At 35.7% G+C, this 27,562-nt stretch overlaps 2 protein-coding genes across 33 annotated transcripts in view; one reads left to right on the forward strand and one right to left on the reverse strand.

Annotated features, from left to right (window-relative positions):
* Nucleotides 1-1,592, reverse strand: part of PPIP5K2 (diphosphoinositol pentakisphosphate kinase 2) — a 72,954-nt gene extending 71,362 nt beyond the window's left edge. For 14 of the 29 annotated variants that reach the window (XM_025924278.2, XM_086687941.1, XM_086688157.1 and 11 more), the window contains exon 1: nucleotides 1,355-1,589. The gene's annotated coding sequence lies outside the window, so the exon portion shown is untranslated. Of the gene's footprint in view, nucleotides 1-442; nucleotides 525-1,354 lie in introns of all 29 variants that reach the window. The other 15 variants (XM_025924285.2, XM_025924282.2, XM_025924287.2 and 12 more) reach the window with 3 other exon arrangements.
* Nucleotides 1,593-1,678: 86 nt separating this feature from the next.
* GIN1 (gypsy retrotransposon integrase 1) overlaps nucleotides 1,679-27,562 on the forward strand; it is a 79,321-nt gene continuing 53,437 nt past the window's right edge. For 3 of the 4 annotated variants that reach the window (XR_015245075.1, XR_015245099.1, XR_015245107.1), the window contains exons 1-8: nucleotides 1,679-1,757; nucleotides 10,249-10,394; nucleotides 11,980-12,173; nucleotides 13,978-14,283; nucleotides 17,062-17,253; nucleotides 17,356-17,538; nucleotides 18,272-18,557; nucleotides 25,649-25,918. Coding sequence is in view for 1 of the 4 variants with exons in the window: in XM_025924830.2 (XP_025780615.1) it covers nucleotides 10,253-10,394; nucleotides 11,980-12,173; nucleotides 13,978-14,283; nucleotides 17,062-17,253; nucleotides 17,356-17,538; nucleotides 18,272-18,557; nucleotides 25,649-25,923 (1,578 nt within the window). In the remaining 3 variants the exon portion in view is untranslated. Of the gene's footprint in view, nucleotides 1,758-10,248; nucleotides 10,395-11,979; nucleotides 12,174-13,977; nucleotides 14,284-17,061; nucleotides 17,254-17,355; nucleotides 17,539-18,271; nucleotides 18,558-25,648; nucleotides 26,339-27,562 lie in introns of those variants that run through there. The other variant, XM_025924830.2, reaches the window with a different exon arrangement.

The raw sequence follows: 27,562 nt of genomic DNA on the forward strand, positions 1-27,562 counted from the left end.
TGCTGCTGCCAACGCTAAGTGTAATATCCTCACAACTACCATGAAAGTCATAGGAGTTTAAAACCCAAAATGGCAAGATTTGACTGGACAACTCTGAACCTTCTGCACGTCAGTTTAATCACTCGCTTTAAAAAACCCATGCTACAGTCAGTATTTTGGTTTCTAAACTATTCTGCATCAGAACAAGGAAGCTCCATGAGGACAGAGATCATTTCGTCAGACATAAACAGGCACACTGAATTTGTTTTTAATGAATACTTTCAAACACTTAAAATGTTAGTGAAGTAACTGGAAGCAAGGAAGCACAATGGTAAGACAATAGTAACAGTCAATAATACAGATTTTGGAACCTGAAAAATCTGGTTTCTAACAGAGGTTCAAACGTTTACTAGTAGCAAAAGTTTATTAGGACGAGTTAAGTGACCTCTCCAAGCCTCAGTACCTACCTCTGGAAAATGAGACGAATAATCTAACATACATCACGGAATTGTTGAGAGAAGTACATGAGAACATATGTAAAGCACCTGGCACACATAAGAACTCAGTCAATGGCGGCTATCTTTAATATTTAATCTGCCTGAAACAAAAACTGTATTTTTCATTGAAGAATTTTCAACAGCAAAACAATACCCTATCCCAGCGTCGGGCAAGGATGCTAGGTGCTAAAGCCAGCCATGCTTCCTACTTCCCCAGCTAAGCCTTCCAGCACACTAGATCAAGACAAGTATCACCCATAGGAATTCAAAGGTCGCAAACTCCCAGAAGCCGTCCATAAACTAGTAAATGAGATACAATGGTCGCCACCCTCGTTCCTTCTCCCTCCAAGCGCGCGAGGTGCAACACACTCGAACTGATTAGGTGAGGCAGAGACCTGCAGCCTCCGTTTTTATTCTGGAAAGCTGCAACGCAAGGGCCTTTTTGTTCTCTTGAAGTGGGGGTGCAGGCGGCGAGAAAAGGGGCAAAGACTGAGGAATGAAAACAAAAATAGCGATCTCGACCCACAGCAGTCCCCAAACTCGAGGCTGCCTACTTTGGTGGAGCGAGCCCACAGGCTAGAGTATCAGCTTAGGCGCTCGGCAGTTCCCTTCTGGCTGGGCTGAAATCTCGTGTATCTCAAAACCAAGAAATAAAAAAGGGAGGCAATAGAAGAGAAGAAGAAATCCAGACGCGAAAAGCGCCTCAGGGCTGTAGTGTCACTCCTTCCTCGCCCACGCTGCCTTTCGCTCTGGCACACGCCCCTGGGAAGAGCGCGTGTCTGGGCTCCGCAAAGCGCAGAAGACAAAGCAACTGCCCGGCAGCGGCCTCGGTGACCGGGTTCGGCAACTCGGTTCTCCTCCGGTCCCGGAATCCTCACCTGCCACCGCTGCAGTAGCCACGCGAGCTGCAGGAGATAGCCGAGCCCACTCGGGCTTCGGTTTCCCCTTTAATGTCGGAGACAGGAGTGAGGTGTTCGTCAAAAGACTACAGATGTTAGGTAGGACGTCGGTCTCCTCTCTACAGTAGCAGATGAAGGGCCACGCAGAGGTTCTGCAAAGCACTACACCACCTCCCTTATCTCGGTCGCGCCTCACCCCGCCCGCCTCGGGTCTCACCAAAAAATCTCACCGGGCGGAACGATTTCCGGCAATTGCCAAACGGTCCGCACGGCCCTCATAAGCACACACCTCTTAAAGACACCGGTAGTTCCGCTTCCGGCAGCACCAGATAAGTCGCGAGAGGAAGCTTAAATCCTGTCGTTTGCTTTAGGACCACTTTCGGTGAGTGGTCGTCCCGGTATGCTTTGTTATGTCTGATGATTTTTAAAGTGAGGCATCACCTGACAGTAATTTCAAAACCATTTCTATCGACTAGTTTAAGAAAGGGTTTAATTGACTGTGGAGATTGCGCAGGCGCTCTTGGGGCGAGAGGGCCTTGCTTGGGCGTTACGGCGTCCCGCGCCCGCTGAGTGGAAAAGGGGCGAGTTTTCTTGTCAGGCGTGGGAAGGTGCCTAGTCTGTGTAACCGAGTTTTACTTGATGGTCTTCCTGCTTTTGTTAAATTTAGCTGGACCTTGCCCTGAAGAATTGATTAACGAGCCATTAAACCTCCCTGGAAATGCTCTCTAATAGTTAAAATAGCGTGCGAGAGTCGGAGCAGGTTCAAAAATTGACCGTGGCAGTTGGCTGACATGAACGAAGTCTCCCTACTTACTTTATCATAGTTGCCATTTAATCTGAAATATTCGCCTTTCGCCCCAAATTACAATCTCCTGTGGCGGGGAGAGACGCGAATTCAAGGGACAATCTTGTCCCGTAGTTCTAAAGGCAAAATACACACTTTATTTCTGTGGACTTTTCCTTTAAATGAGCTTTTCTGAACTAAAGTGGAGAAATAATTTTCAAAATGGAAATTCACTTATCCCATGTGGCTTCATGTGTATGCATATAGGGATGAAGGCATTTTTTGTTAAAACCAATTTATAGGTTGAATCAGATTAGAAGTGCCTGGTGTAATTAGATTTCCCAGTCTTTAACATTACGTAAAGTTATGCTTTTCTTTTTGTCAGAGATTAAAGTAGACTAACGCAGAAGTAAAAATAATGATCACAAGTTCACATGTTCATTGAAATGTTTCAGATTTTAAGTTTTTAAGGTGGAACACATGCATTTAACAACTTTTTGGAGGCTTAAATTGGTAGCCTTGATGGGTTTTGTCCAATCCTAATTTTATTTAAAGTGATACGTAACCACTTCATTTTATTGCACACAAAATAAAATGATTAAAGGAATTAAGTAATAAGTATTTACACAGGTACTTACTGATTTTATTTGACGTTGTATTAGGGACATAGTGTTAAAGCTCAACCAAATTTGATCCTGACAGTTCCTCTTGCAAAATTAGAAGTTGTAGTCAGCCACCTTCACCTCCTTTTCTCATTCCTACTTTTTTTAATACACAAATTCTTAAAAATAAGAACATATTTAAAGAAGTCCTAAACTTCATTCTTATAACTTAAACCACTTAATTCTATCCTGTAAACGATACCTTCATTCAGTATTTGGGTATAGGAAGATATTTAGGTTTGTTCTAATATTACGGTTTAAAGCCGTTTTCTTTATATTCACTACTCAATTGGATGGTTTTTAGGGATCACATGGTGAGTGTACTTTGACAAGAAAAAACTACTGGTTCTTTGAGTTACTCTTGTGTATAAATGCCAATTAAAAAAATTTTTTTTTAATGTTTATTTATTTTTGACAGAGAGAGAGAGAGAGACAGAGCATGAACGGGGGAGGGTCAGAGAGAGAGGGAGACACAGAATCTGAAACAGGCTCCAGGCTCTGAGCGGCCAGCACAGAGCCTGATGCGGGGCTCGAACTCACAGACCGCGAGATCATGACCTGAGCCAAAGTCGGCCGCTTAACCGACTGGGCCACCCAGGCGCCCCTATAAATGCCAAATATTAACAGCAAACTTCAACCTAACTTACACGATTTTCCTTTTTGTGAACTGATTTTTCTTAAGTATTTAAGGTTGTGAACCCCATTAGACTATAAACTCATTATAATGTATTAAATAACTCTTGAGTCTTCTGGGTTTTGATGTTAGCATTACAACAAACAAACATTGCCATAAAACATTAATCCCCATAAGTGAAGAGACAAGAATTTCAATCTTTTTACTTGTAAGGAAAGCTTTTGAGAAAAGAAAGTGTTCTTTACTACTTTGAACAGCTTGATGTGGCTGATAATAGTGAAATGTTTTTTTTTTTTTTTTTATTTTTATTTATTTATTTTTTTTTAAATTTTTTTTTTCAAACGTTTATTTATTTTTGGGACAGAGAGAGACAGAGCATGAACGGGGGAGGGGCAGAGAGAGAGGGAGACACAGAATCGGAAACAGGCTCCAGGCTCTGAGCCATCAGCCCAGAGCCTGACGCGGGGCTCGAACTCCCGGACCACGAGATCGTGACCTGGCTGAAGTCGGACGCTTAACCGACTGCGCCACCCAGGCGCCCCAATAATAGTGAAATGTTTTAACAGTAATTGTATATTGCTTGACTATTTGCAAAGGACTTTCCAAGTCTTTTCAATCTCATTGATCCTGATATTTATGAAGAAGGAAGGATAAGTATTATTTTCTTTTTTCATATGTGGATACTGAGACTTAGGTACTTAGGTAGCTCTTACACTAGAAATTCTGACCCCTAAAAGTCATGACTTATTAGACACACCCTTCTTGGAGTGCGATAGATATGCAAGTGAAGTATTGTTTTCCTAAGTGAAATAACAATTATCTTTGGAACATGTGTCCTTTTTTTTTTTTAATTCAGTGCTATCTTTCCTATGAGGAAGAGCAAATAATTCTTTATTCATTTACAAATAGTTGAATGTCCATTGTGTCCCAAACCATGTGAAATGATTAAAAATTAATATGGCTTTCTCATATATAACCTGAATTATGAATTAAAAAGTATTTTATAAGTTTTCTAGCAGAGGTCTGAGCCAAGAATTATTAAATCTGAGGACAATAATTCAGTTATTAGTGTAGCAGGGGAAAAAAAGCCAACGGGAAATTTGAAACAACATAGAACAAGCTGCAAACGTCTAGTGCTTGCACTTACTATGTTGCTTTGTACAAATTGGATAATGTCTGTGAACCTCTATTTTCTTATCTATGAAGTAGATATACAACTAGTACCTACTTGACAGGATGTTGAGAGGATCATCACAGTAAAGCACTGTATAAATATTTGCAATTTTTAAAAATTGCTTTTGCAGTTATTTAGAGAATTCTCCTTTAAAAAAAAAAAAATTGTTCCCTGTTCCTGTAGTTCCTATAGTTTTGGCTTTTCTGGATATTGTATAAACAGTAGCATATAGTGTGTAGCCTTTTGTGTCTCACTTTTTTTACTTAGCATAATGATTTTTGAGATTCATCCTTATTATTAAGTAGATTTTTAGTTTGTTCCTTATCGATGTTCCTTATCAATTCCATCATATGGATCTCCCATAATTTGTTTACCCATTCACCCACTGATGAACATTTGGTTCATTTTCAGATTTTAGCTGTTAGGAATAAAGCTTCTGGAAACAGTCACATATACATTTTTGTATGAACATATAATTTCTCTTTAGTTAAAACTGTTTTCAAACATGTTTACACCATTTTTTATTCTCACCAGCAATGCTCTGTACCCTTTGTAGTGCTTAGTATTGTCAGGTTTTGTTTCTTTTTTGTTGTTTTTTGCCATTTTGATGGATGTGTAGTAGCATCTTAGTTTTTATTTGTATTTTTTTAATTGTCTAATTGTGTTGAACATGTTTTCACCTGTTTATTTGCAAGTCATCTTTAATGAAATGTCTGTTCAATCTTTTGCCCATTTTTTAGTTGGATTGATCATTACCTTATTGAGATTTGAGAGTTCTTTTCAAATTCTGGACATAAGTTCTTTATTATATGTGTGTACTACAAATATTTTCTCTCAGCTGAGATTGCTGTTTTCGTAAAATTTAAATTATTTCTTTTATGGATGGTTCTTTTTATTTGCTCTCTGGAAATCATTGCTAATGTAAGCTCACCAAGATTTTCTTTTTTGTTGACTTCTAGCAGTTCTGTAGTTTTAGGTTTTACATTTAGGTCTATGACCCATTGGGATTGCTTTTTACACATGGTGCAAGTTATGAATTGAGGTTCATCTTTTTTCATATGGGTGCTTAGTTGTTCTAGCATCATTTGTTGTAAATATTATCCTTTCTCTATTGAATTTCTTGGCATCTTTGTCAGAAATTAATTTACCATTTCTTTGTGGTTGTTTCTGGACACTATTCTGTTCCATAGATCTTTGGCTATCGTTTTCCGATACCACAGTCTTGATTACTATAGATTAAAGGAAGTCTTGAAACCAGGTAATGTGAAATTCTTCAACTATATCCTTGTTTTTTGAACTTGTTTTAACTATTCTAAGTCTTTTGGTTTTTGAACTTGTTTTAACTATTCTAAGTCTTTTTGGTTTTCTATTTAACTTTAGAATCAGCCTGTCAGTTTCTACAAAAGAGCTGGCTGGGTTTCTGATTGTGTTGCATTGATTTTGTAGATCACTTTGAGGAGAACTGACATCTTAGGAAGTTTACGCAGCTTTTTCTCATTATTAGGATGGGAAGGGCTCTTGTTCCAGCATTCTAGATTCTAAGACAGAAGCTTCTATGGGGATTTTTTAATGCTATTTCAGAAAGGAATAATGTATTTCCATTGTTGAATATTATAATTTACCAATTTCTATCTAAATTAACCACCTGAAGTTATTTTCCTTATCTGGAAAGTGTGAGATTGAATCATAATCTCTGGCCTTCGTTTTAGTGGTAACCTACTGTGTTCTACAGTCAAAGATCTAATTTTTACATTTGTCATGTGGTATATTTAATTTTTCAAAAATTTATTCATATTTCCTTACTTCTTGAAAATTAAATATACTTTTAGTATCCTTTTCTATATTAGTGTGATACCAGAGAATAGAAATATGAAATATAGTAAGCCTTCTGTTAATAAAATTGGTCTTTCACATTAGAAAGCCTTATTTCAATGAACTTTTTTTTCTGGAAGCTAGAAACACGTATCACCAAGAAAGGTGTATGTTTTAAAAGTGTAAAAATTAACTTTGAAAGAGAAAATGAAATAAGAAATCTTATTCTTCTATGAAATTAGCTCTTGCTTTTTTTTTTCTTTATTTGGAAAGTGCTTAGAGAACAGAAATAAGAGATTGACCTAATAGGTGCTTTCTGTCATATACTTATAGAACTTAGTATTAACATTGATATCTGCCAGGTTTCTTTGGTTACAGTTAAACATTTGACAAAAACTTTCAGTCTGTACCTCTGATGAACCTATAATTAAAAAAAAAATTTTTTTTAATGTCTATTTTTGAGAGAGACAGAGACAGAATGCGAGTGGGTTAGGAGCAGAGAGAGAGGGAGACACAGAATCCGAAGCAGGCTCCAGGCTCTGAGCTGTCAGCACAGAGCCTGACTTGGGGCTCCAACTCACAAGCTGGGAGACCATGGCCTGAGTCAAAGTTGGACACTCTACTGACTGAGCCACCCAGGTGCCCCATGAACCTATAATTAATAAATATCAGTGTTCTGGGGTACCTGGGTGACTCAGTCAGTTAAGCGTCTGACTTCAGCTCAGGTCATGATATTACGGTTTGTGAGTTCGAGCCACTTGTCGGGCTCTGTGCTGACAGCTCAGAGCCTGGAGCCTGCTTTGGATTCTGTGTCTCCCACTCTCTCAGCGCCTCCCCTACTCATGCTCTCTCTCTCTCTCTCTCTCTCTCTCTCTCTCTCTCTCTCTCTCTGTCTCTCAAATAAGTAAACATTAAAAAAAGAAAAAAAAAACTCACACAACAACCGAAATAAATATATATATATAATCAGTGTTCTCAGTCTACAGCCTTTCCTTACTTAACATCTAGATATTTAACTCAATAAATCTAGTTTGTATTTACTTGTTAAATGCTTTAACTCGCGGTTCTCAAGTTGTGTGCCAAAGCTTTCCTGGACATCATAGTTAATTGACAGGATGCCATGGAATATTTTAAGCTTTCAAAGAAGCACAGCTATACTCAACATCTATCAGATCTCTTGTGGACTACTAGTCTGAGGTAGTTCACAGTTTCAACATATGGTCACACTACATTGCTTTCTTGATATCTTTGCAAAACTGGTTTTTTAGATGGTTGCTGTGGTAATAAAGCAAATACTGCAGGAAAATCAATGTGGAAGAGGAAATGAGGCCAGCAGTGCCTAATCTGATTGCAAGCTTTGAGAATTTGTACACTGACTAGCAAGTACATGCATGCCATTATAAGTAATTGTAATTATGTAAGAATAAAATAAAAAGATTATTTTATTCTGCTTATATGTATTTTTCAAGTGGTTTCTCAGTTTTTAGGTCTTAAAGTTCTTTATATATGCTGAGTATGAGTCCTTTGTTAGATATATATATTAAAAATATCTTCCCCCAGTCTGTGGATTAACTTTCCTTTCCTCTTGAACAGGCTTTGATTTTGATGAAGTGCAATTTTTTATAATTTTTTTAAGAATAGTGATTTTTGTGTCCTGTTTAAGCAGTCTTTACATATCCCAAGGTTTTGAAGATCTTCCTATATTTTCTTCCAGAAACTTTATAACTTACCTTTCATATTTAGGTTTGTGACTTATCTGGAATTAAGTTTGTGGAAGATGTAAGTAGTTAAGATTCATTCCCCCCCCCGTACATATAGCAGATATTTCCAGCATCATTTATTGAAAAGACTTTCTCTTCCCCGCTTTGTATTTATTTATGCCTTTGTTGTACATTGATTGTATACATGTGGATCTAATTCTGGACTCCTTGTTCTGTTGCAGTGACGTATTTGTCCATCCTTATGCCAATACTTCACTGTTGTATTAACTGTAGTTTCATAGTAAGTCTTAAAACCTGATCCATTCATTTTTGATATTTTTTAGAAACTGTAATAAGTTACATTTGTTTGATTTTGGGATATAGCTATCTGTTATAAAATGAAAAATGCATATACTTAATATTTAGTTGAAAGTGAATAAACTTAGAACAAACTCTTTTATAATACATTACAGAGATAATTAACTTGTTTTTTAGGTTATGAGAGGACAGAATTAGCTTTGCAGAAACTTTGCCTTTAAAAATGGCTTATAGTTCATGCTAACCCAAGATTAAAAGATGTTATTTTAATTCAGAATATAACAATTCTGTTATTTGTTTATTTAATGTTATTTTAATGTTATTTTAATTTTCATAACTTCACTGGAAGTTATGAAAAGATCAGAAACATAGTTATTGAATGTGGAAAGTGATATATCATAGGGGAAGACACTTAATAGGCTATTTAAGCCATGGGTTCCTAGGCACACTCTATTCTTTTTTGTTCTAACATTCTCTCTGCAGTAGCATTCTCTTGTAGCCTCCTCCCTAGATCTTCCAGTGGTCAGTAAACATCCGTATTATTTTTAGAAATCAAAACTTTATGTATTTGTATCAGAGCCCTGGTAGGAAATAGAAGATACATTTTGCTGGGAATTTGAAGAAAATTTAATGAAGCTCCTCTATAAAGACATAAGAACAGGGTGCGGGAAATCAACATGGAACCTGGAGATTAGTAACAGCAGGAAATAAGGATGGCATAGTACCCCTGAATTAGCAAGAAGAAATGATGTTACAGACTTCTAATGAGAACTAGAGACATGGAGGATGGGCTACTCAACAGGAGGTATAGTTATAGAAGGTTGCAGCCTAAACCAAGGAAGGACCTGTGAAATGAATATCCTGACTCTTCTCCATTCTGATTTGCCTGCTGGTACCTCCCATTGAACAAGTCTAATCAGAAAACTATAAATGTAGTCTGTAAGGGTCACTCTCTTAGGGCACAGTAGCAGGGAAAGAAAGGCCAAAAATTGATCTGGATTGATGAGAGTGGTGGCACACCCAATACTCTGCACAGAATAATTCCTTTTAGCTGAAAATATGAAAGACGAGGTCTTTTTTTTCTTTTAAATTTAGTGATTTCCCATATAATTTATGATCTAAAGTAGACACATTTTATTTGGTTTTAATTTTGCCAGTGCACCCAGAGTTTTCTTTATAACATGAATTATGTACAGGACCAAAAATCATTTCTCTTCAAGAAAAAGCAGCTTAGATGCAGTTCAGAAGAGCATATGAGATCTAGCATAGCTAAATATCTTCTTTTTCATTTATCATTTGAACATTTCCAAAATCTCATAAATTATTTGGATAGGCTTTGTTTTTGCATTTCCCAATGACCATAAATATATTTAGGAGTAATATAAAACTATTTCTGCCTTTTATAACCTATCATGTATTTAAATGTCACATAACAACCATCTTAAATAAGTAACATTGCGATTGATGGTAGTGAGAGACTTGAAGCAAAACTTTTAGAAGTGTACTTGTTTATTTTCTTTTTTCCCATTATGTGGAAATTTTCAGCGTTTCTTCTCACATGGAAAGAGACAAGATAATGTGTCATGATGTATCTCAAAAATAGCTTTTGAATATTTTAGTTCATATACGTCACACAGTTCCTTTTCTGTACTATAATTATCTCCGTCACAGATAATATCCCGGGAATGTTCAATTCATATGTAAGCAGAAATATGACAGAAGCCTGCACTGAAATAGCAACTGCACAAGCTTATCATTTAAGTTATATCTTTAAATATCTTTTACCTAGGTTCATGATGGTCCGTAGTGGAAAAAATGGTGACCTTCATCTTAAGCAGATTGCGTATTATAAACGAACTGGTGAATATCATCCAACTACGCTACCAAGTGAGAGGAGTGGCATAAGAAGAGCAGCAAAAAAATTTATCTTCAGAGGTAACATTAATGCCCCACATCTTAAGTAAAAAGTTAATATAGATCCTTTTCCATGTGTGTTCTCTGTGGAGTCCTGAGAATTTCTGCAGTAACTGGTTGTTGCTCAACAGTTACCAGTGTAATTGATGATGCCACTCACTCAAAAGCAAAATAAAAATGACACTGAAGCTAACTGAATGCTAGTAAGCATGAAAAGGCCATTTTAAATCATAGACCGAAAATGATACCATGAAAAATTAAACACTCACCTAAATTAACCTTGCCTGCTTTTGTTCTCAGGTGGTTCCAACTTTAATGACACTTTCTACCTCTTATGTCACTATCAATAAAGAGCTTAATTGATGCTAATATGAAAGTGTTGACGTTAACTTTTCTTGCTATATTTATTCCTGTGGTCTCCCCCTGCCATCAGATATTCTCAGGATCACATTCATTTTTGGACACCTAATCCCCCTGAATGGAATGAATATTTGAAAGGCAGTAGTATCTTTATGTTGAAAGATTATGATAATTTTTCTCTTTCTCCTCTTCACAGGGAAGAGAAGTTTTGAGTTGAAATAAGCTGGTAGTCACCAGATAAATGAATGAATGTTGGTGCTATTAATGGGAGTTTTGTCTATAGGTAGAAAATCAGGCTTCCTTAAAAGCGGGTCATGAAGACTATCAAATAATAAATAAACACCTCCTCTTATCTCTCTGTGTATAACCCTTCCTATAATTCCTCTACACTTAGTAAGGACACGTTTTGCTTTTTGGTAAAGTTAGGATTCATTCATTTATTTATTTAATCATTTATGCAACAAATGTTTACCAAGTTCCTACTGTGTGCCAATCACATGTTAGGTTGAGGATAATACATTGATGAATAAATTAGATGAGGTTCCTGCTCTTAAGTTGCTTACCTTCTAATTCAAGTAAGGAATGTTCCACTCAGCATATAGTTAATTAAGCACATTAGTAACTTGATGCTGTATTTTGGAGTTTGAGTCCACACTGGAGAGGTACTGATTCTCACCCTATGTTGATTGTTTTCCAGCTGTAGATTCTTCTCAGGTGCCCTACAAAGGAAAACAGAGAACTATCTTAAAGATAAAGGTTCTCCCACTCTCCTGCTTTACAAACCACACTTCCTGTCCAAATCTAGAAAAATGTAACATAGATAGTTGCTTAAAAAAATGTAGTTATGGTGAAATACCACTCTAGAAGTTGCTTATCTGTACGTAATTTATCTGCTAATTCATGCCATTTTTAGGAGGTGCCTGCAAATATTTTCCAGTTTGAGTACTCCCATGGAAAGATAATTTTATACTTCTGTGGTTATTACATGTTTTGGTGAGCAAGCTAGCTGCACTGGTATAGTTACAAAATAACAGCAACTGGTGCTCCTCCTGTGTATCTAGTAAGTTTAGCAGCTGAAAACCTTTCAGACTGCATGTATTCATTACATTATAAATATGATATCTTAGAGGGAAAAAAAGAGTAAAAAAAAAAAACATAACGGCTTGAAGATAAGGCTGTGATTATTTTAAAACTATATTGGTCTCTAAAAATTGCAATTATATCTTTTTGGCATTATTTATTCTAGAAAAAAAGCTGTTTTATGTTGGAAAAGACAGAAAACAAAATCGTTTGGTGATTGTTTCAGAAGAAGAAAAAAAGAAAGTCCTAAGAGAATGCCATGAAAATGACACTGGAGCTCATCATGGCATATCCAGGACCCTTACTCTAGTGGAATCCAGTTATTATTGGACTTCTGTGACCAATGATGTCAAACAGTGGGTATGGCTTATGTATTAAGAATTTCTTAGGGGTACCTGGGTGGCTCAGTCGGTAAGTGTCTGATTCTTGATTTTGGGTCAGGTCATGATATCACAGTTGTGAGATCGAGCCCCACAGTAGGCTCCTCACTGGCGTGGAGCCTGCCTAAGATTCTCTCCTTCTCTCTCTGTCCCTTTCCCACTTGTGCATGCACGAGAATATTTTAAATAATGTCTTTGTAGTAGATATCCAAAATTCTTTATTCCTCCAGATTTATTCTAGATTTTACCTCTTATTAAGCACTTTTTGTATGGTAGTTTTTGTACAGAAACATTTAAAAGGAGTTTTACTTCCCATAAAAATTCTCCTTTAAAATCACTAAAGTATAATTTGAACTAAAACATTATTTAAACGTTTGAAAAATAGCATATTTAAATAGATTATTTAGAACCAGGTTTTCATCATTCAACTCTTGTATAGGCAGAATTCAAATGGGGCTGAAATTCTTTTGACTAAATGATTACCTCTCTGATGGCAATCATGTGATCTTTTCTTGAGAGGAGACTATGTTCATAAGTCAGATCCATTGTATGCTCTCATCTTTTGTGCATATTTCATCTTGATACAGAAAATATCAAATATGGTAGATACCCCAAATCAACTAAAGGTAAAATCAAGTTGCAAAATAATGAAATTCGTCTGAGTTTTGTAATTTTATGACCTTTTAAACCTTCAACTTCTTCTTATAGGAAATTCATCTAGGAATTTTGGTATTCTTACTGGTAGGTCATCTGATTCCTACTGTTTCTAGTGTACGTTATATGATGAATGGTAGGAATTCCTTGGTATGTATATGAGATCCCTTTAATAATTATAGTAGTACATCGAAAAGATTGTCATTTCAGGTATAAAAAATTAAACCAACATCTAACTAAAAATCATTTATGAGTTATCAGTTTGTAGTCTATGCATATATTCTAAGACCTCGGTAATTGTATTTGCCTTTATAACCTGCCACACATTACTTTATTCAGTGAAATATTTGCCAAATCTTTATCATTTGAGAATGGATATGATTTTTGGAAATAATCAGAGGTTATTATGAAAACTAGTATATAAGTTGGAAGATAAGACTTTTGATTAAAAGTAACTGTAATGCAAAGACAGCTTATAAAATTTTGTTCACAAGTTGGTTTGAAAGAAGTTTCCTAAGTGGAATTCTAGAAATACGTTGAGCAGTGGCAGCATCCATATGTTAATCAATTCTCATCCCACTTACATAAAAACCTCCATGACAGCATGGGCTTTGCTTTTGATCTTTCTATTTTCTTGAGACCTGGAGGGATTTCTGGCATCTGTAAGTATTGTTTGAATAAAATTATGTTTTAATAAATATTGTTGGAATAGATTAATGACTACATTTATTAGAATGATAACTTTAAAAAAAATCTTTTGCTTATAGAAATTATTGTATATTTAGCTACTGACTTCAAATTTTAACAAATTTGATATAAGAAATTTGTTTGAAGATTTATTCATTTAATAAATATTTATTGAATATAAACTATTGTTCCATGTGAATAAGACCTGTTAAGGTAGTCCTTGGATTGTAATAACAAGTAATATTTTGCTTATTATTCTAAATAGAAGGTTTTATTCTATTCTGAGAATAGTCTAAAAGTTTCTCTTTCAAAACACAAAGTACCAGTTAGCCATTTTAAAGTTCAGATTTATAAGACTGGTATTATGTTGACTATATTAACATCTGTATTGCATTTCTTTTTTTTTTTTTTTTTTTTTTTTTTACTGTGTGCCTATTTTATAGGTATATGCTTGTCAGCATTGCCAAGTGGCAAAAAATACAGTTATTCTAGCACCTAAACAGAACTTTCTCAAGGTGGAGAATCCATGGAGTATAGTTACTGTTGATCTGATGGGCCCATTTCATACAAGCATCAGAAGTCACGTGTATGCTATAATCATGGCAGATTTGTTCACAAAATGGGTTGTGATTTTGCCTCTCTGTGATGTTTCACCATCAGAAGTTTCTAAAGCTATTATCAATATATTTTTCTTATATGGACCACCACAGAAAATAATAATGGACCAAAGAGAGGAGTTCATTCATGAGGTAAGATAAATAACTTATATCTAAGAGCATATTTTACTTACCTTTCAGTAAGTAATGAAAAGTAACTAATGAAAAGCCTCACCCTAAGTGCATATAGTGCTTAGAGATAATAATAATAACACTATGAAGCTATTATGAATCACCAGTTTTTCCAGTTATGTTTAAAGTCATGTGATAATCCAGGAGTTTGGAAATTTTACCAAAGGTATCAATAAATGTTTATAAGCCTCTTTTGTGAGGTTTAATAGCAAAAAACTAAAACTCACAGAACATTGAGAAAATTTGTTCTTTTTGCTGTGATTTCAGTGGTTTAAATATTACTGAGAGAACATAATGGTGACAAAATGTAATGTTTTCTTTTCCAGAAAATACATAGAAAACACTGCTAAAGTGTTGAAATAATATTAGAATATTACAGTGTGGATGAATACAATGTGTGTGTGTGTATTACACAGTTGGATGAAAATACAGATGTTTTAATAAAATGCACGAACTTTTTGTAAGTCTCTGAAGGAAAGACAATAAACATTGTCAACGGAAAATCTGCTTCTTTGATTTTAAAGATAGGTCTTAAGGAAAACCAAAATTATAACCATTAATAGAATGTCTTGTTGATGGAAGAAAAAAGGCTCTTGGGGTAAGGATATCAGGATAGCATCCCACAAATGAATTCACTGGATCATTCCTAGACAGCTTATTGAAACAAAGTTGTCTGACCCTTTTCCAGAGGTCAGTCATTTAAAGCCATTGATTATAACCTCAGATTGAGGCTAACCCAAATGATACCAATTCTCTGGGATTTCTCTCTTTTTCTGTCTCTTTCTCCCTCTCTCCTTCCTCCCCACCCAATGGGGGGCTCAGACTTAAAACCCTGAGATCAAGAGTCGCATGCTGTACCCACTGAGCCATGTAGGTGCCCCTCTAGGATTTCTTCTAAATTACTTTTGAATTAAAAGGAGGCAGCCTAAATTAGTACATATATTAGCTAGGAACTCTATTAGCTACAAGTAAGAGAATAAGGTGCTATCCTGATATCCTTACCCCAAGTAAGGTACAAGAGAGTACCCCTCTCTTCTCTCGGCTGTCCAAGGTTGGAAGGGTAACTCTGAATGTCACTGGGGACCCATGCTTCTAGTATTATGTTCCATCATCTTTGAGATGTGACAGTCTTATGTTCATGACATGGCTGCCAGAGCCCTTGCCACAAAGTCTGTATTTCAGACAGAAGAAATGGGTAGGACAACAGACAAAAAAAGCTAGTACCATCTGAGTCTGCCCAGCAACTTCCATTTATAGCTCTTTGGGCCAGAACTATATCACATGACTACCCCTACCTGCACAGCAGCTTGGGAAATGTGATTTTGTTTTTGTTGGGTTTTTTTTCCTAATTTATTAGCTTTACCTTTTTAGTTACTATGATACTTGTCTTCTTACAATTAAGCAACAAGGATATAGTTTTTCAAAAGACAGGTTTATTAATCAAACGTTTACCCAGTTAAGAATAATAAAATATAGTCCGAGACATAAGGTAGGAAAAGTAAGTTGTTTCACATTTTATAGACTTACTGTTAGAAGTTTTCTAAACTCATTTTGGATTTTGTTAGGTCCTGCAGATAATAAAATAACCACAACAATAATAGTAACATTACAAGTTATAAAGTACTTACTAGTTGCCAAGAACTGTTTTAGGTGCTTTACAAACATCTACTCCTATAATTCTCAAGAGTCCTGGGTAGGATTTTCTTCATTCTACAGATGAGGAAAGTGAGTACACAGAAGTTTGGTTACTTGTCAAAGTCACATAGCTATTAACCAGATTATGTGACTTAGTGTTTTTTTGAGAAATTGTTTGCTGAATTAAAATGTTACATGAATTCAGGGTTAGTGTTAAATTCTTTTCTTTGATTTCCTTGCTGTATGTGTATGTTTAGCAAGGCACTTAGCCTCCCAAAGCTTCAACTTCTTATCTGTAAATTGGAGTTAATGATAACTTATGATTGTTCTAAGCTAATGTAAAGCATTTAGTGTACTGACCACATAATGACTCAATAAATAATCATTGCTGTTTTTAATACAATATGTATGCTTTTATATAGAACGGCTACGATCAATGAAAAAGGCAAGATTCAAATTCTTTTGAAACCTTTCAGTCAGTGGAAGAGTAAAATACAAACTTTATTATTCTTTTAATTTTTTAATTTTTATATTCTCAAGTTAGGTAACATACAATGTAGTCTAGGTTTCAGGACTAGGACCCAGCAATTCATCTTTTACATATGACATCCAATGCTCATCCCGAAGAGGGCCCTCCTTGATGCTCGTCACCCAGTTAACCCACTCCCTCACCCTCCCACCCCTATCAGCCCTCAGTTTGGTCTCTGTATTTAAAAGTCTCTTATGGTTTGCTTCCCTCTCTGTTTTTATCTTATTTTTCCTTCTCTTCCCCTATGTTCATCTGTTAAGTTTCTCAAATTCCACGAGTGAAATCCTATGATATCTGCCTTCCTCAACTGACTGACTTCGCTTAGCATGATACTCTCCAGTTCCATCCATGTTGTTGCAAATGGCAAGATTTCATTCTTTCTCATTGCTAAGTAGTATTCCATTGTATGTATATACACCACATCTTCTTTATCCATTCATTAGTTGATGGACATTTGGGCTCTGCATAGTTTGGCTATTGTTGATAGTGCTGCTATAAACATTGGGGTGCATGTGGCCCTTTGAATCAGCATAAAATACAAATTTTAAAGTCAACTTTGTTTATATATTTTTCAGATCAATGTTGAACTATGTGGATTGTTTGGCACAAAGCAAATTGTAATTTCTCACGCCTCCCAAGCTGTTAATCGAACTGAAAGTACATCTAGCACAATCAAAGCATTTCTTTGTAAACACTGTGCTGACCACCCAAACAACTGGGATGATCACCTATCAGCCATTTCATTTGCCTTCAATGTAACTCACTTGGTGTGTGTCTTTTTGTACTTTCTATAATTCCTTACTTTTGAGTGATGACTATTTCTTGCTATGTAATTTATTACAAATTGTTGTTTATTTTCGTTAAAATAGGAACCTACTAAAAATACACCATATTTTCAAATGTTTAATCGAAATCCTTATATGCCTGAGACTTCAGATATTCTTCATGAAGTGGATGGTGATGATACAAGTATGTTTGCCAAAATTCTAGGTGCAGTTAAAGAAGCTGATAAATTATCAAAAATGGAGAGTAAGACAGCATCAGGACGACAGGTGATTCTCTTTAATAGAAAACCCTATAATCTAAAAATCCATAAGGCAATTTAAAAAATTTTGGCATACACATACATACACACGGAGGTACGCACACATCCATAAACATATATATAATATACTAAGCCAAATTTTTTTCTGTTAAATTCTGTTTGTCTTGATAAAACAGTATGCTTATTAGCTATAAAATCTTGAGAGACCGGGGTGCCTGGGTGTCTCAGTCGGCTGAGTGTCCAGCTTTGGCTCAGGTCATGATCTCACCATTTGTGAGTTTGAGCCCCGCGTCGGGCTCTGTACTGACAACTCAGAGCCTGGAGCTTGCTTCAGATTCTGTGTCCCTCTCTCTCCGCCCCACCCCTGCTTGTGCTCTGTCTCTCTCTCTGTCTTTCAAAAATGAATAAATGTAAAAAAAATTTTTTTTTAAAATCCTGAGAGACAATAATGGGAGAACCTTGTATTTTGGTATCAAGTAGAGCTGAACTCAGATTTCTGGTCTTGTTGCTTTCCAGTTGTTTGATTTGGGCCAATTGCTTAACCAATCTCAGTTCAACTTCTTTGTGAAGTTGGGGTAATAATGATACTGGTTTTGAAATATTTTAAGAGTCAAATGGGATTCATACCCACTTTGTAGTAGTATCTCAGTAAAATAACCATTTTGTTATTATCTGCATTTGCCTTCAAGATACTATAGCTCTTTCATTCCTTTGTTCTCTTTTTTATTTTGCTATTGTAGGTGGAGAATAACAATTTTGAGGAACTGAATAAAAGCAAAGTCATTGTTAAAAAGAAACCAAAGCAGTTAAATCCATTTCATCTAAAAGTAGGTCATGAAGTTTTACGACAAAGGAAGAACTGGTGGAAGGATGGTCGTTTCCAGTCTGAATGGGTTGGTCCTTGTGTCATAGACTATATTACCGAAAGTGGATGTGCTGTTCTGAGAGACAACACTGGGACTAGACTTAAAAGACCTATCAAAATGTCCCACCTTAAGCCCTATGTAAGAGAGTCCAGTGAACAAGGTAAACATCTGTCATTTATCTGAATTTTTACTCTTTGAATGAGGAGAGAAGTTAAAAATAATATAAGAATCCCCCGACCCTGGCCTAAACTCCTTCTCTTAGTTAGGTTTTCTTTCCCCTTCTCATTTTTTTTTTTTTTTTTTCCAACGTTTATTTATTTTTGGGACAGAGAGAGACAGAGCATGAACGGGGAAGGGGCAGAGAGAGAGGGAGACACAGAATCGGAAACAGGCTCCAGGCTCTGAGCGATCAGCCCAGAGCCCGACGCGGGGCTCGAACTCCCGGACCGCGAGATCGTGACCTGGCTGAAGTCGGACGCTTAACCCACTGCGCCACCCAGGCGCCCCTCCCCTTCTCATTTTTATAAAATGCGGTATAGTTTTAGATACGAGGTATTCTGTTTTATTAGAATGTCTCTTCTGAAACTGTCAGGCTTGGAAGAAATTTTATTTTGATTTCTAGTTTACTTTTCACACATTTGCCCCACAGTTCACATAGGAGATGCTGGACCTATTTCACAGAAGGAAGAATTAATACCTTTTCTATTTTTACTTTCACAATATTTTACTTGTCACTTTGTGCCTCGTTTAGCATCAGAAAATATCAACTAAGATAAATAATGCCAGAACCAACCATACTAACCAGAATTCTGTGAGATAAATACACTAGGGGACTTAAAAAAAAAAAAGTGATTAATTTGTAATGTTGCACCATAGTCAGGTCATGATGGATGCAAGGAGGGTGCAGAGTAGGGTGTAGTCAGAATGCTTTAAGGTACTGTCAGAAGAGGTGATAGCCTTTTGACAGCAAGGTTATACTTGCCCCCAAATGTGGTTTTGAACAGTCAAGATGATATCCTGATTTAACTCTTCCGTTCAGAGATTAAGAGATAAGTGACATTTTGCCATGGCTTTCAGATTAAATCCCACTTTCTCCAGCCTATTTTAACTGCTCCCTAGAGATTCTCTCGGGTGGATAACTGACAGGGAGTGAATTGGTACCTCATCCAGTTAATTTTGCTTTTCCTATAAAGCAGTATTATTTGAATATGAATAACAAAGGAAGATAATACAGTACCAGGCTTAAGTGAATATTATAAGAGCAATAATAGACTATTTATGTTTACCCTAGTTTTTTAGGATAAAAATGCCCTTGGAGGCTGCTCAAGAATAGTTCAGCTTTGCTTCCGCTCTGGGTTACAACTCTCATGTTTAAAATTCTTAGCACCTTTCCTTCTGCTTATGACAGCCTAATTGCTCTGTTAGTAAACTTACCTTGGACTGTTCTAATTCTGAAATCTCACAGTACTCATTCTCTTTCTTGGAAGGTCGGCACTTTCATTCCTTGTACCTCTTCTCAGTACTGAGTTCCCTTCGTGATTTGTCTTATGCAAATTAAGTAGGAAAAAAACTGATTATACAGGTACATGTTGTCCTTTTTTCTCTAGCATGATTTTCTCCCTAGTCTCAGCATTCAGGACTTGCTCCCTTCTAATGTGTAAACCTTCCTTAGTTAATACAAAATTTACATTGAAAATGTTGCTGTATCAGGATCTGTTTCAACATTTTACAGTTTGCTGTTACCAAAGACTTTCAGAAAGGAGGCCAAACATTTTGCTACTCCTGCATATTTCAGAATCCAATTGAGGAGAACAGCTTCTAAACAGAGGCAGTCTAATTTTTGCCTCATGCTCGAATTCACTGCTGATATTTCTTCCAGTAATATAAAAGAAATTACAATTTTAGTACTAGTGTACATATAAGAAACCTGAGATAAATGGGTAAAATTGTTTTTTCTTGTTAATCAAAGGATGTGTGGTCTGGCCATCCTGGAATCTGGTTCTTGATTACTCTTTGTTTCTTATTTTGTGTTTCTTTTTCTTTTCTTTTCTTTTTTCTTTTCTTTTCATTTTTTTCTTAGATTCAATATAAATGTGATTTCTGCCATCTTTTTCTTCAATATCACACATTTGCTTGAAAATCTTTAATTCAAAAGCTGATTTTAAAGAGTCCTTGAACTGAATGTGAAGCAAACTAAATGTCTTTGAATGACTTAAATCCTGTTCTTTCATTTGACATAAATTTGAAAGAGGTATAGCCTCTGCACTTATCATTGCTGTGCACTGTCTGTCTGCACTTATCATTGCTACTCTTACCAGCCATGAGATCTCGTAGCTGTTTTAAAGACTCACTGTCCAAAGCAGATAAGCTTCTGTTGCCAACTTCTTATCCATTCTTATCTAGAACATGAGGCAACACATTCAGTACTAGGTCTACAATATTTCTCATTGCTATTTTAAGCAACCCTATGTCATTTTGTTTAGTAGTTCAATGTCAGGTACCTTTTCAAGACTAATTATTTTAACAAGAAGTTTTATGACATTCTATACTATCTTTTTGTGATCATAATGTCCCCTTTGAAAGGAAAAATGTTACTGACTCCTTATCATATCCAACATACATTTTGAGTAGTTTTATTTTGTTTTGGTTGGAAGTTGTGATAGATATCTGTCTGCTGATTGCCCTTCACAATTTATGAAATGGTCTTCATTATTTTGTAAGTTTCCTTTTCCTGCCATGACAAATTACCATAAATTCAGTGGTTTAAAATGCACATCTTACAATTCAGTATCTTAGAATTCCAAGATAAGTTTTCTTGGGCTAAAGCCAAATGTTGGCAGGGCTGTGTTCCTTTCTGGAAACTCTAGAAGAGAACCTATTTCTTTGCCTTTCCCACCTTTGAGGGGCTGCCCACCTCGTGTGGGTTGTGGTGTCCTGCCTCTCGAGAGCCAGCAATGGCTGGTAGAGTCCTTCTCAGGTCACAGGCACTGCAACCTTCTCTCTTCCTCCCCCTTCCACATTTAAGGACCATGTTCTTGAGGCCACCTGGATAGTACAGGATAATCTCCCTATTTTAGGGTCAGCTGGTTAACAACCTTAATTCTATCACTTCTCTAATTTTCCTTTGTCATGTAAGGTAATATAAGTACAGGTTCGGGGAGTTTTTGGTACATGGACATCTTTAGGGGCCCATTATTCTCCCAACCACAATTACGGTCTACAGTCAGGAAACAAAACTAACCTTAGTTCTTTATTGTCAAGCCCATGATTTTTATTGTTAACGTAATTCATCCAAAGAACCTCCCTTTGTTTGGGCTCCTAGCTGTATAATCTCTAAATCAAGAGTCCTTCAGTTCTCTGTTGTTAGTATTGCTTATCTATTATAGTGACAATTATGTAGTATCAAATTATAATTATTTGTTGTTATTTTATCATAAGGAAGGATATACTAGTGTGGCAACACATTCTAATACTTTTAGGATTATCAGGCCATATATAGAATTAGTCTGGTCACCTCTTTTCAGAATAAGAAAATTATTTTAAAACCATGTACTTTTCTGTTTGAAGAAACAAATTAAACTGAATTACACAGACTTTTTTGAGACTTTAATTTTAAGTTATTTTTCTTCTTAGGGAAATTTAAAAATTTGTTTCTTTTTTTACCGCTTAAAACTATGTAAGGTGGGGTGCCTGGGTGGCTCAGTTGGTTAAGCTTCCCACTTGGTTTCAGCTGAGGTCATGATCTCATGGTTTCTGAGTTCAAGCCCCATGTCAGGCTCCATGCTGATTCTCATTCTCATTCTCTCTCATTCTCTCTCCCTCCCTCCCTCCCTCCCTCCCTCCCTGCCTCCCCCACCCCTCCCTGCCCGCCCCCTCCCCCCCACCCTACCCTGCTTGCTTGCTGTCTCTTAAAATAAAAATAAACTTAAAAAAAAAAACAAAAACTGAGTAAGGAAAAGTATGTCAAACTGCTGGTAACACCTTACCTCTTTTTGTGAGAAACTAAAGACCTAATTATTCAGTCTGGTCAAAACTGAAATAATGCTTTTCATCAAACCGATGTCATAATGATAACTAAATTAACAGAATGAGAAAAGAAAAATTAAGTAAAGTTTATCATGTAATGTGACTGAATTGAAAATGTTTTAGTATTGTATGTTTACCTCTCTATCTTGGGGGGTAAAACTTAATTTCTTTTTTAATATCCCTTACTCAGGATTATTCTACATCAGTACTGTCCAGTAGATATATATAAAATGCAAAAATTATGTAATAGTGTAATTTTAAATTTTCTAGTAGTCACATTAAAGTAGAAAGAAATAGGGGCGCCTGGGTGGCGCAGTTGGTTAAGCGTCCGACTTCAGCCAGGTCACGATCTCGCGGTCCGTGAGTTTGAGCCCCGCGTCAGGCTCTGGGCTGATGGCTCAGAGCCTGGAGCCTGTTTCCGATTCTGTGTCTCCCTCTCTCTCTGCCCCTCGCCCGTTCATGCTCTGTCTCTCTCTGTCCCAAAAATAAATAAACGTTGAAAAAAAAAAAATTTATAAAAAAAAAAAAAGTAGAAAGAAATAGGTGAAAATAATTTTAATAATATATTTGATATAACCCAGTGTATCTAATTATTATTATTTAATCATGTGAGTAGGGCCTGATTGAAAGTCTCTTTCAGGTAATTTTTGGTAATTTGTTTTGAAGTTAAAGAGCATTTCTGTTAGCTCCAGTAGGTTTAGACCATAGTAGGAGTTGAAACATATTTGACCTTTCTGAATGAATGAGAATTTTGTTTTTTTTCTTACACAAACAAGGCTTGAAATCTCCAGAGTAATTTTCCATTGCATATAAAGTGATTTGTATAGAATTTGCCAGGTATAGTTCTTGTTGTTTACAGTGTTATTGCAATAGGTACTTTAAAATGTATCACTTACTTAAAAGAAAAAGTATGTATATTATTATAAAGACATATATATAGAAGCTCTCCTCTTATAAACAAGTGAAGTTGGTAAAATCCATTTATTTCGAAGTTCAGTGTAACAAGGGGGTGTTTAAGCTGAAGGTCTGTGAGTACATTTCCAAGATACCAAAGTGGTAACTTCTAAGAACTTTATATCTGTGCATGTTTTTCCTGTTGATACATGTTTACTGGACATATTTTTTAAAAGAGACCTGATTTATCTGCATTGAGTGTTTGAGACCAAAAACGTCCTTCATCAAAGATCTTGGCAAGGATCTTTGGAAATACCTTAAATGCTGTGGTATCTGCTTTCACTGATATTTTTGCAGCTTTGTGCAGGAATTCCCATGGCTTATTTGAAAAATTTCATCAGCAATGCTTTTATCATACCTAACCTTTTAAAGTTCTCTTATATACTAGTATCTAGCCTTCTCCAATATTAAGAGGCTAAGTGTGAACTTAGATTTTGAATCTTATCAACATATGCTAAAGTGTTTCAAATGCATTGATCACAATTTTGCTCTTTCTTCCTGCTCTTGGGCAGTAGCACTTCTCATGGTTTGTATGGTTTGGTTTTTATCTTTCAGAGTACCTCTTGTCCAACAGTTCATCATGCTAACCTACAAAACTTATTCTTAACCACCTTCAATTATCCATACTTTTATTTTCATCATAAATATGTGTATCTTCTTACCATCCTTCTCAGTTTTAGTTCCTACTATTCATAAATAAGAATTGGTGGGGTAAAACTTGGAAAAACCTCTCAAAACTAAAATTCCAAGTATACTTTGCTTAATGAAGAATAAAATGGGCAAAACTAAATGCCCACACAAGCCAAGTCCATTTATACCATCTGTGGGTAGAGACCATGGCTTTGATCTTTTGAAGTTTTTAAATCAAAAGTGCTTAAATGTTGTAAACTTAATGGGATTGGAGTAGGCTCAGTAAGCTTTCCACAAGTTAGCATGAGAATGGGTAGAAGGGGATCATATTCCAAGGTTTATTAGGAAATTTATATGCTCTGAGAAGTTTTTGTTAATCTCTTATCTAAATGGGCAATTAATCTTCCTTTTGATATTTCTTGAACTTAAAATTTGAGGATTCTTTAAGACATTAAAATCGTAGAATTATGAATGTTTTGGGAGAAAAATCCAGAAAGAGAAAGCAGGGGTCCAGGAAGTTAATCATCTATGGTGGAAGAGTTCTTTGTTGTAATGAATTAAAAAATGCCAGGTTGGGAGGAATCCTTTTATATACATTAATCTTTTTTTTTCTTTTATAAAGATGCTACTGCTTTTCCATCGGTTTAACATTCATATTAAGCATTTTTTTTTTCTTGATAGTGATGATAACTTTGCTCAAAATAGAATAAAATGCTGGCAAGGAAAGTTCCTTGTCAGTATTTCAGTATGAATTTAGCTATACCTTAAAATTTCATGAACATTTTGGTATTAAATTAGACTTAGGTAACCTAAGTATTTTAAGCCCACTTACACATAAGTTTGCCTACTTGCCTGTATCATATAAGCCTGACTTTAGTAACTCTCACAGAAGCCTCATTCTAGTAACTTCATATTATTATTCGTTTATAATTTCATATTATAAACAATTTGATATTACTGCTCTACTACATATTCTATGAAGATTAGGTTATCTGAAGTTACAAATGTGAGGATTTAATTTGTTAAATATCATTCAAGATCCCATTAATTCACTCAGAGGTGCTTTTAAGGATAACACCAACATCAGAAATAGAATTCTATAACTTTTAATCTTTACCATCATCTTCAGCCCCTTCTATCCCTTCACCCATACCTGCCAAAGACAGGTCAAGGGAACAGGAAAACTTGACTCTTTTAAAATTTTTGGTCTTTCCTGAACTCTATGCATATGAACTGTATTTGTCATTTTTTTAAATGTTTATTTATTTATTTTGAGAGAGCATGCATGTGTGAGTAGGAGAGGGACAGAGTGAGAAGGAGAGAGAGAATCCCAAGCAGGCTCTGTGCTGTTAGCGTGGAGCCTGATGTGGGGCTCGATCCCATGAACCATGAGATCATGACCTGAGCTGAAATCAAGAGTCTGGTGCTTAACCGACTAAGCCACCCAGGCGCCCCTGTATATATCATTTTATTCATCCTTTGACATGTATATTTATTTAGTAGATAGGAGAACCCACCAGAAGTTAATCTGATTGTTAATTTTTATTACTTGGGGTTTCATCCTTATTTAACATTGTTTAATTTTAAAATGATGTTTAATTATAATACTAAAAGGTGACCTTATGATGTTTCTTCTTTCAGATAGTCTTTATCTCTTGCAAGGTTCGGTAGTGGCAGATCATGACTACATCGGATTGCCTGAAATTCCAGTTGGAGCATACCAAGCAAATATTCTGGTAGAAGATGCAACTATTGGTGTAGTCGATAATGAGTTACTGACATCAAGCAAAGATGGTGAACTATTAGAATATAGAAGTGCCAAAATCTCTCCATTGCTGGAAGATCATAGTACTCTTGAAAAGCAGACTTTCAGTCTGTTGGACTCTTCAAACCAAGTCCTTGAGTACTTAAGTTAGTAAATACTAAAATCTATTTAAAGTGTTTGTTTAGAATGTATAACACCTTGAATCTTGATATCTTTTCCATTCAAAAAAGTTGTATAGAAGTGTCTTGACACACTCTTGATGACTAAATCCTGAAGTTTTATTTTATAACTATTAATTTATATAAACTTATGTTTGAATGTCAATACATATATATAAAGGCAAAGAAAATATAATATATAGAATTCCCTTTTTCTTCTGAAAAGAGAATAGGCAAAGCATGTTTACTTCTTAGGAAGGAAACTGAATTCCAGCTCAGAACTCTCAGATCTTTCTCTGCTATTGGTGCCATGTTTTCAGTTTAATTTTTTTTTGGAATATTTTCCCCCTTTGAAAAGTAAGTTTGAACTACCTAGAATGGGATTAATAAATATTTATTCAACCATAATGATGAATTAAGTGAAACTTCTTTCTGTGTCATAGGAACTTTTAAAAACAATATTGTAGGGAAAAAATTTTAGAGTTGTTTAATAAGCTCTTAAAGGGTATTGATAATTTTACCTTGTAGGCTCAGAATTTGTATCTGAATCGATGTATTGGTTTGAAAACAGTTGTGCATTTCCATAGTATATATTAAGCCAAAAACACCTTTAATAACATTTTTTTTCAATCTTAGAGAAGTAAATAATGCTAACTAGTATAAAAGATTTTCAACTATAAGCTCTGATATTCTGATATTTATAACTTTATTCAACAAATATTTGTTGTAAAACACTTTGAAGAATTTTGTGGGGAGATTAAAGAATGAGTTAGATGTGTGTCTCATCTTCATAAGGGATTTACAGTGTGGTAAAGATTATAGACCATATAAGCCATGTATAACACAAGTTAAAAATTACATGCTGAAGTCCATTAGAGAAGTACAGGTGATATACAGAGAGTGTCATAAAGGAGAGATGTTAACTTCTAGATAGAAAATTTAGGATTATGCTTACAAAAGAAGGATCATTTGAACGTGACTTTGAAGAATTGCACAGGATGTGATGAGACGGTACAAAAGAGAGGAAGAAAAATGAACAGAGTCAGAAAAATATTATAGTGATTCACAGAAAGGCAGGGCTTTTGGTTGTCTATAGTACCTCAGATACTTACATTCAGGTGTAATGTATGGGAAAATAAAGCTGAAAAGGGAAGTATGAATGAAACTTTGTGGAGGGTGTTGAATACGGTTATGGTTTGAATTGTGAAGTACTAAACTCTGGTACCTCAGAATGTGACCTTATTTGGAAATAGGGTTATTGCAGATGTAAACATCAGTGTAGATGAGGTCATATTGGAGTAGAATGGGGTCCTAATACAATACGACTGATGTCTTTATAAAAGGGAGTAATTTGAACACAGACTCAAGGGGAATGAAGAGGAAGGCAGGGACTGGGCATATATCTTCTACAAGCCAAAGAATGCCAGATTACCAGCAAACCTCCAGGAACTAAGGAGGAGGCATGGAACAGATTCTTCCTCACATGCCTCAAAAAGAATCATCCCTGTTAACACCTTCATTGTCGATTTGTAGCCTCCAGAACTGTGAGGCAATAAATAACCTTTTTTATACACAACCCAGTTTATGGTACTTTTTTATCGCAGCCCTACCAAAGTAATACAAATACCTAGC

Source organism: Puma concolor, chromosome A1 (genome assembly GCF_028749965.1).
Source record: "Puma concolor isolate L17-30 chromosome A1, mPumCon1.1.hap2, whole genome shotgun sequence".
NCBI lineage: Eukaryota > Metazoa > Chordata > Mammalia > Carnivora > Felidae > Puma > Puma concolor.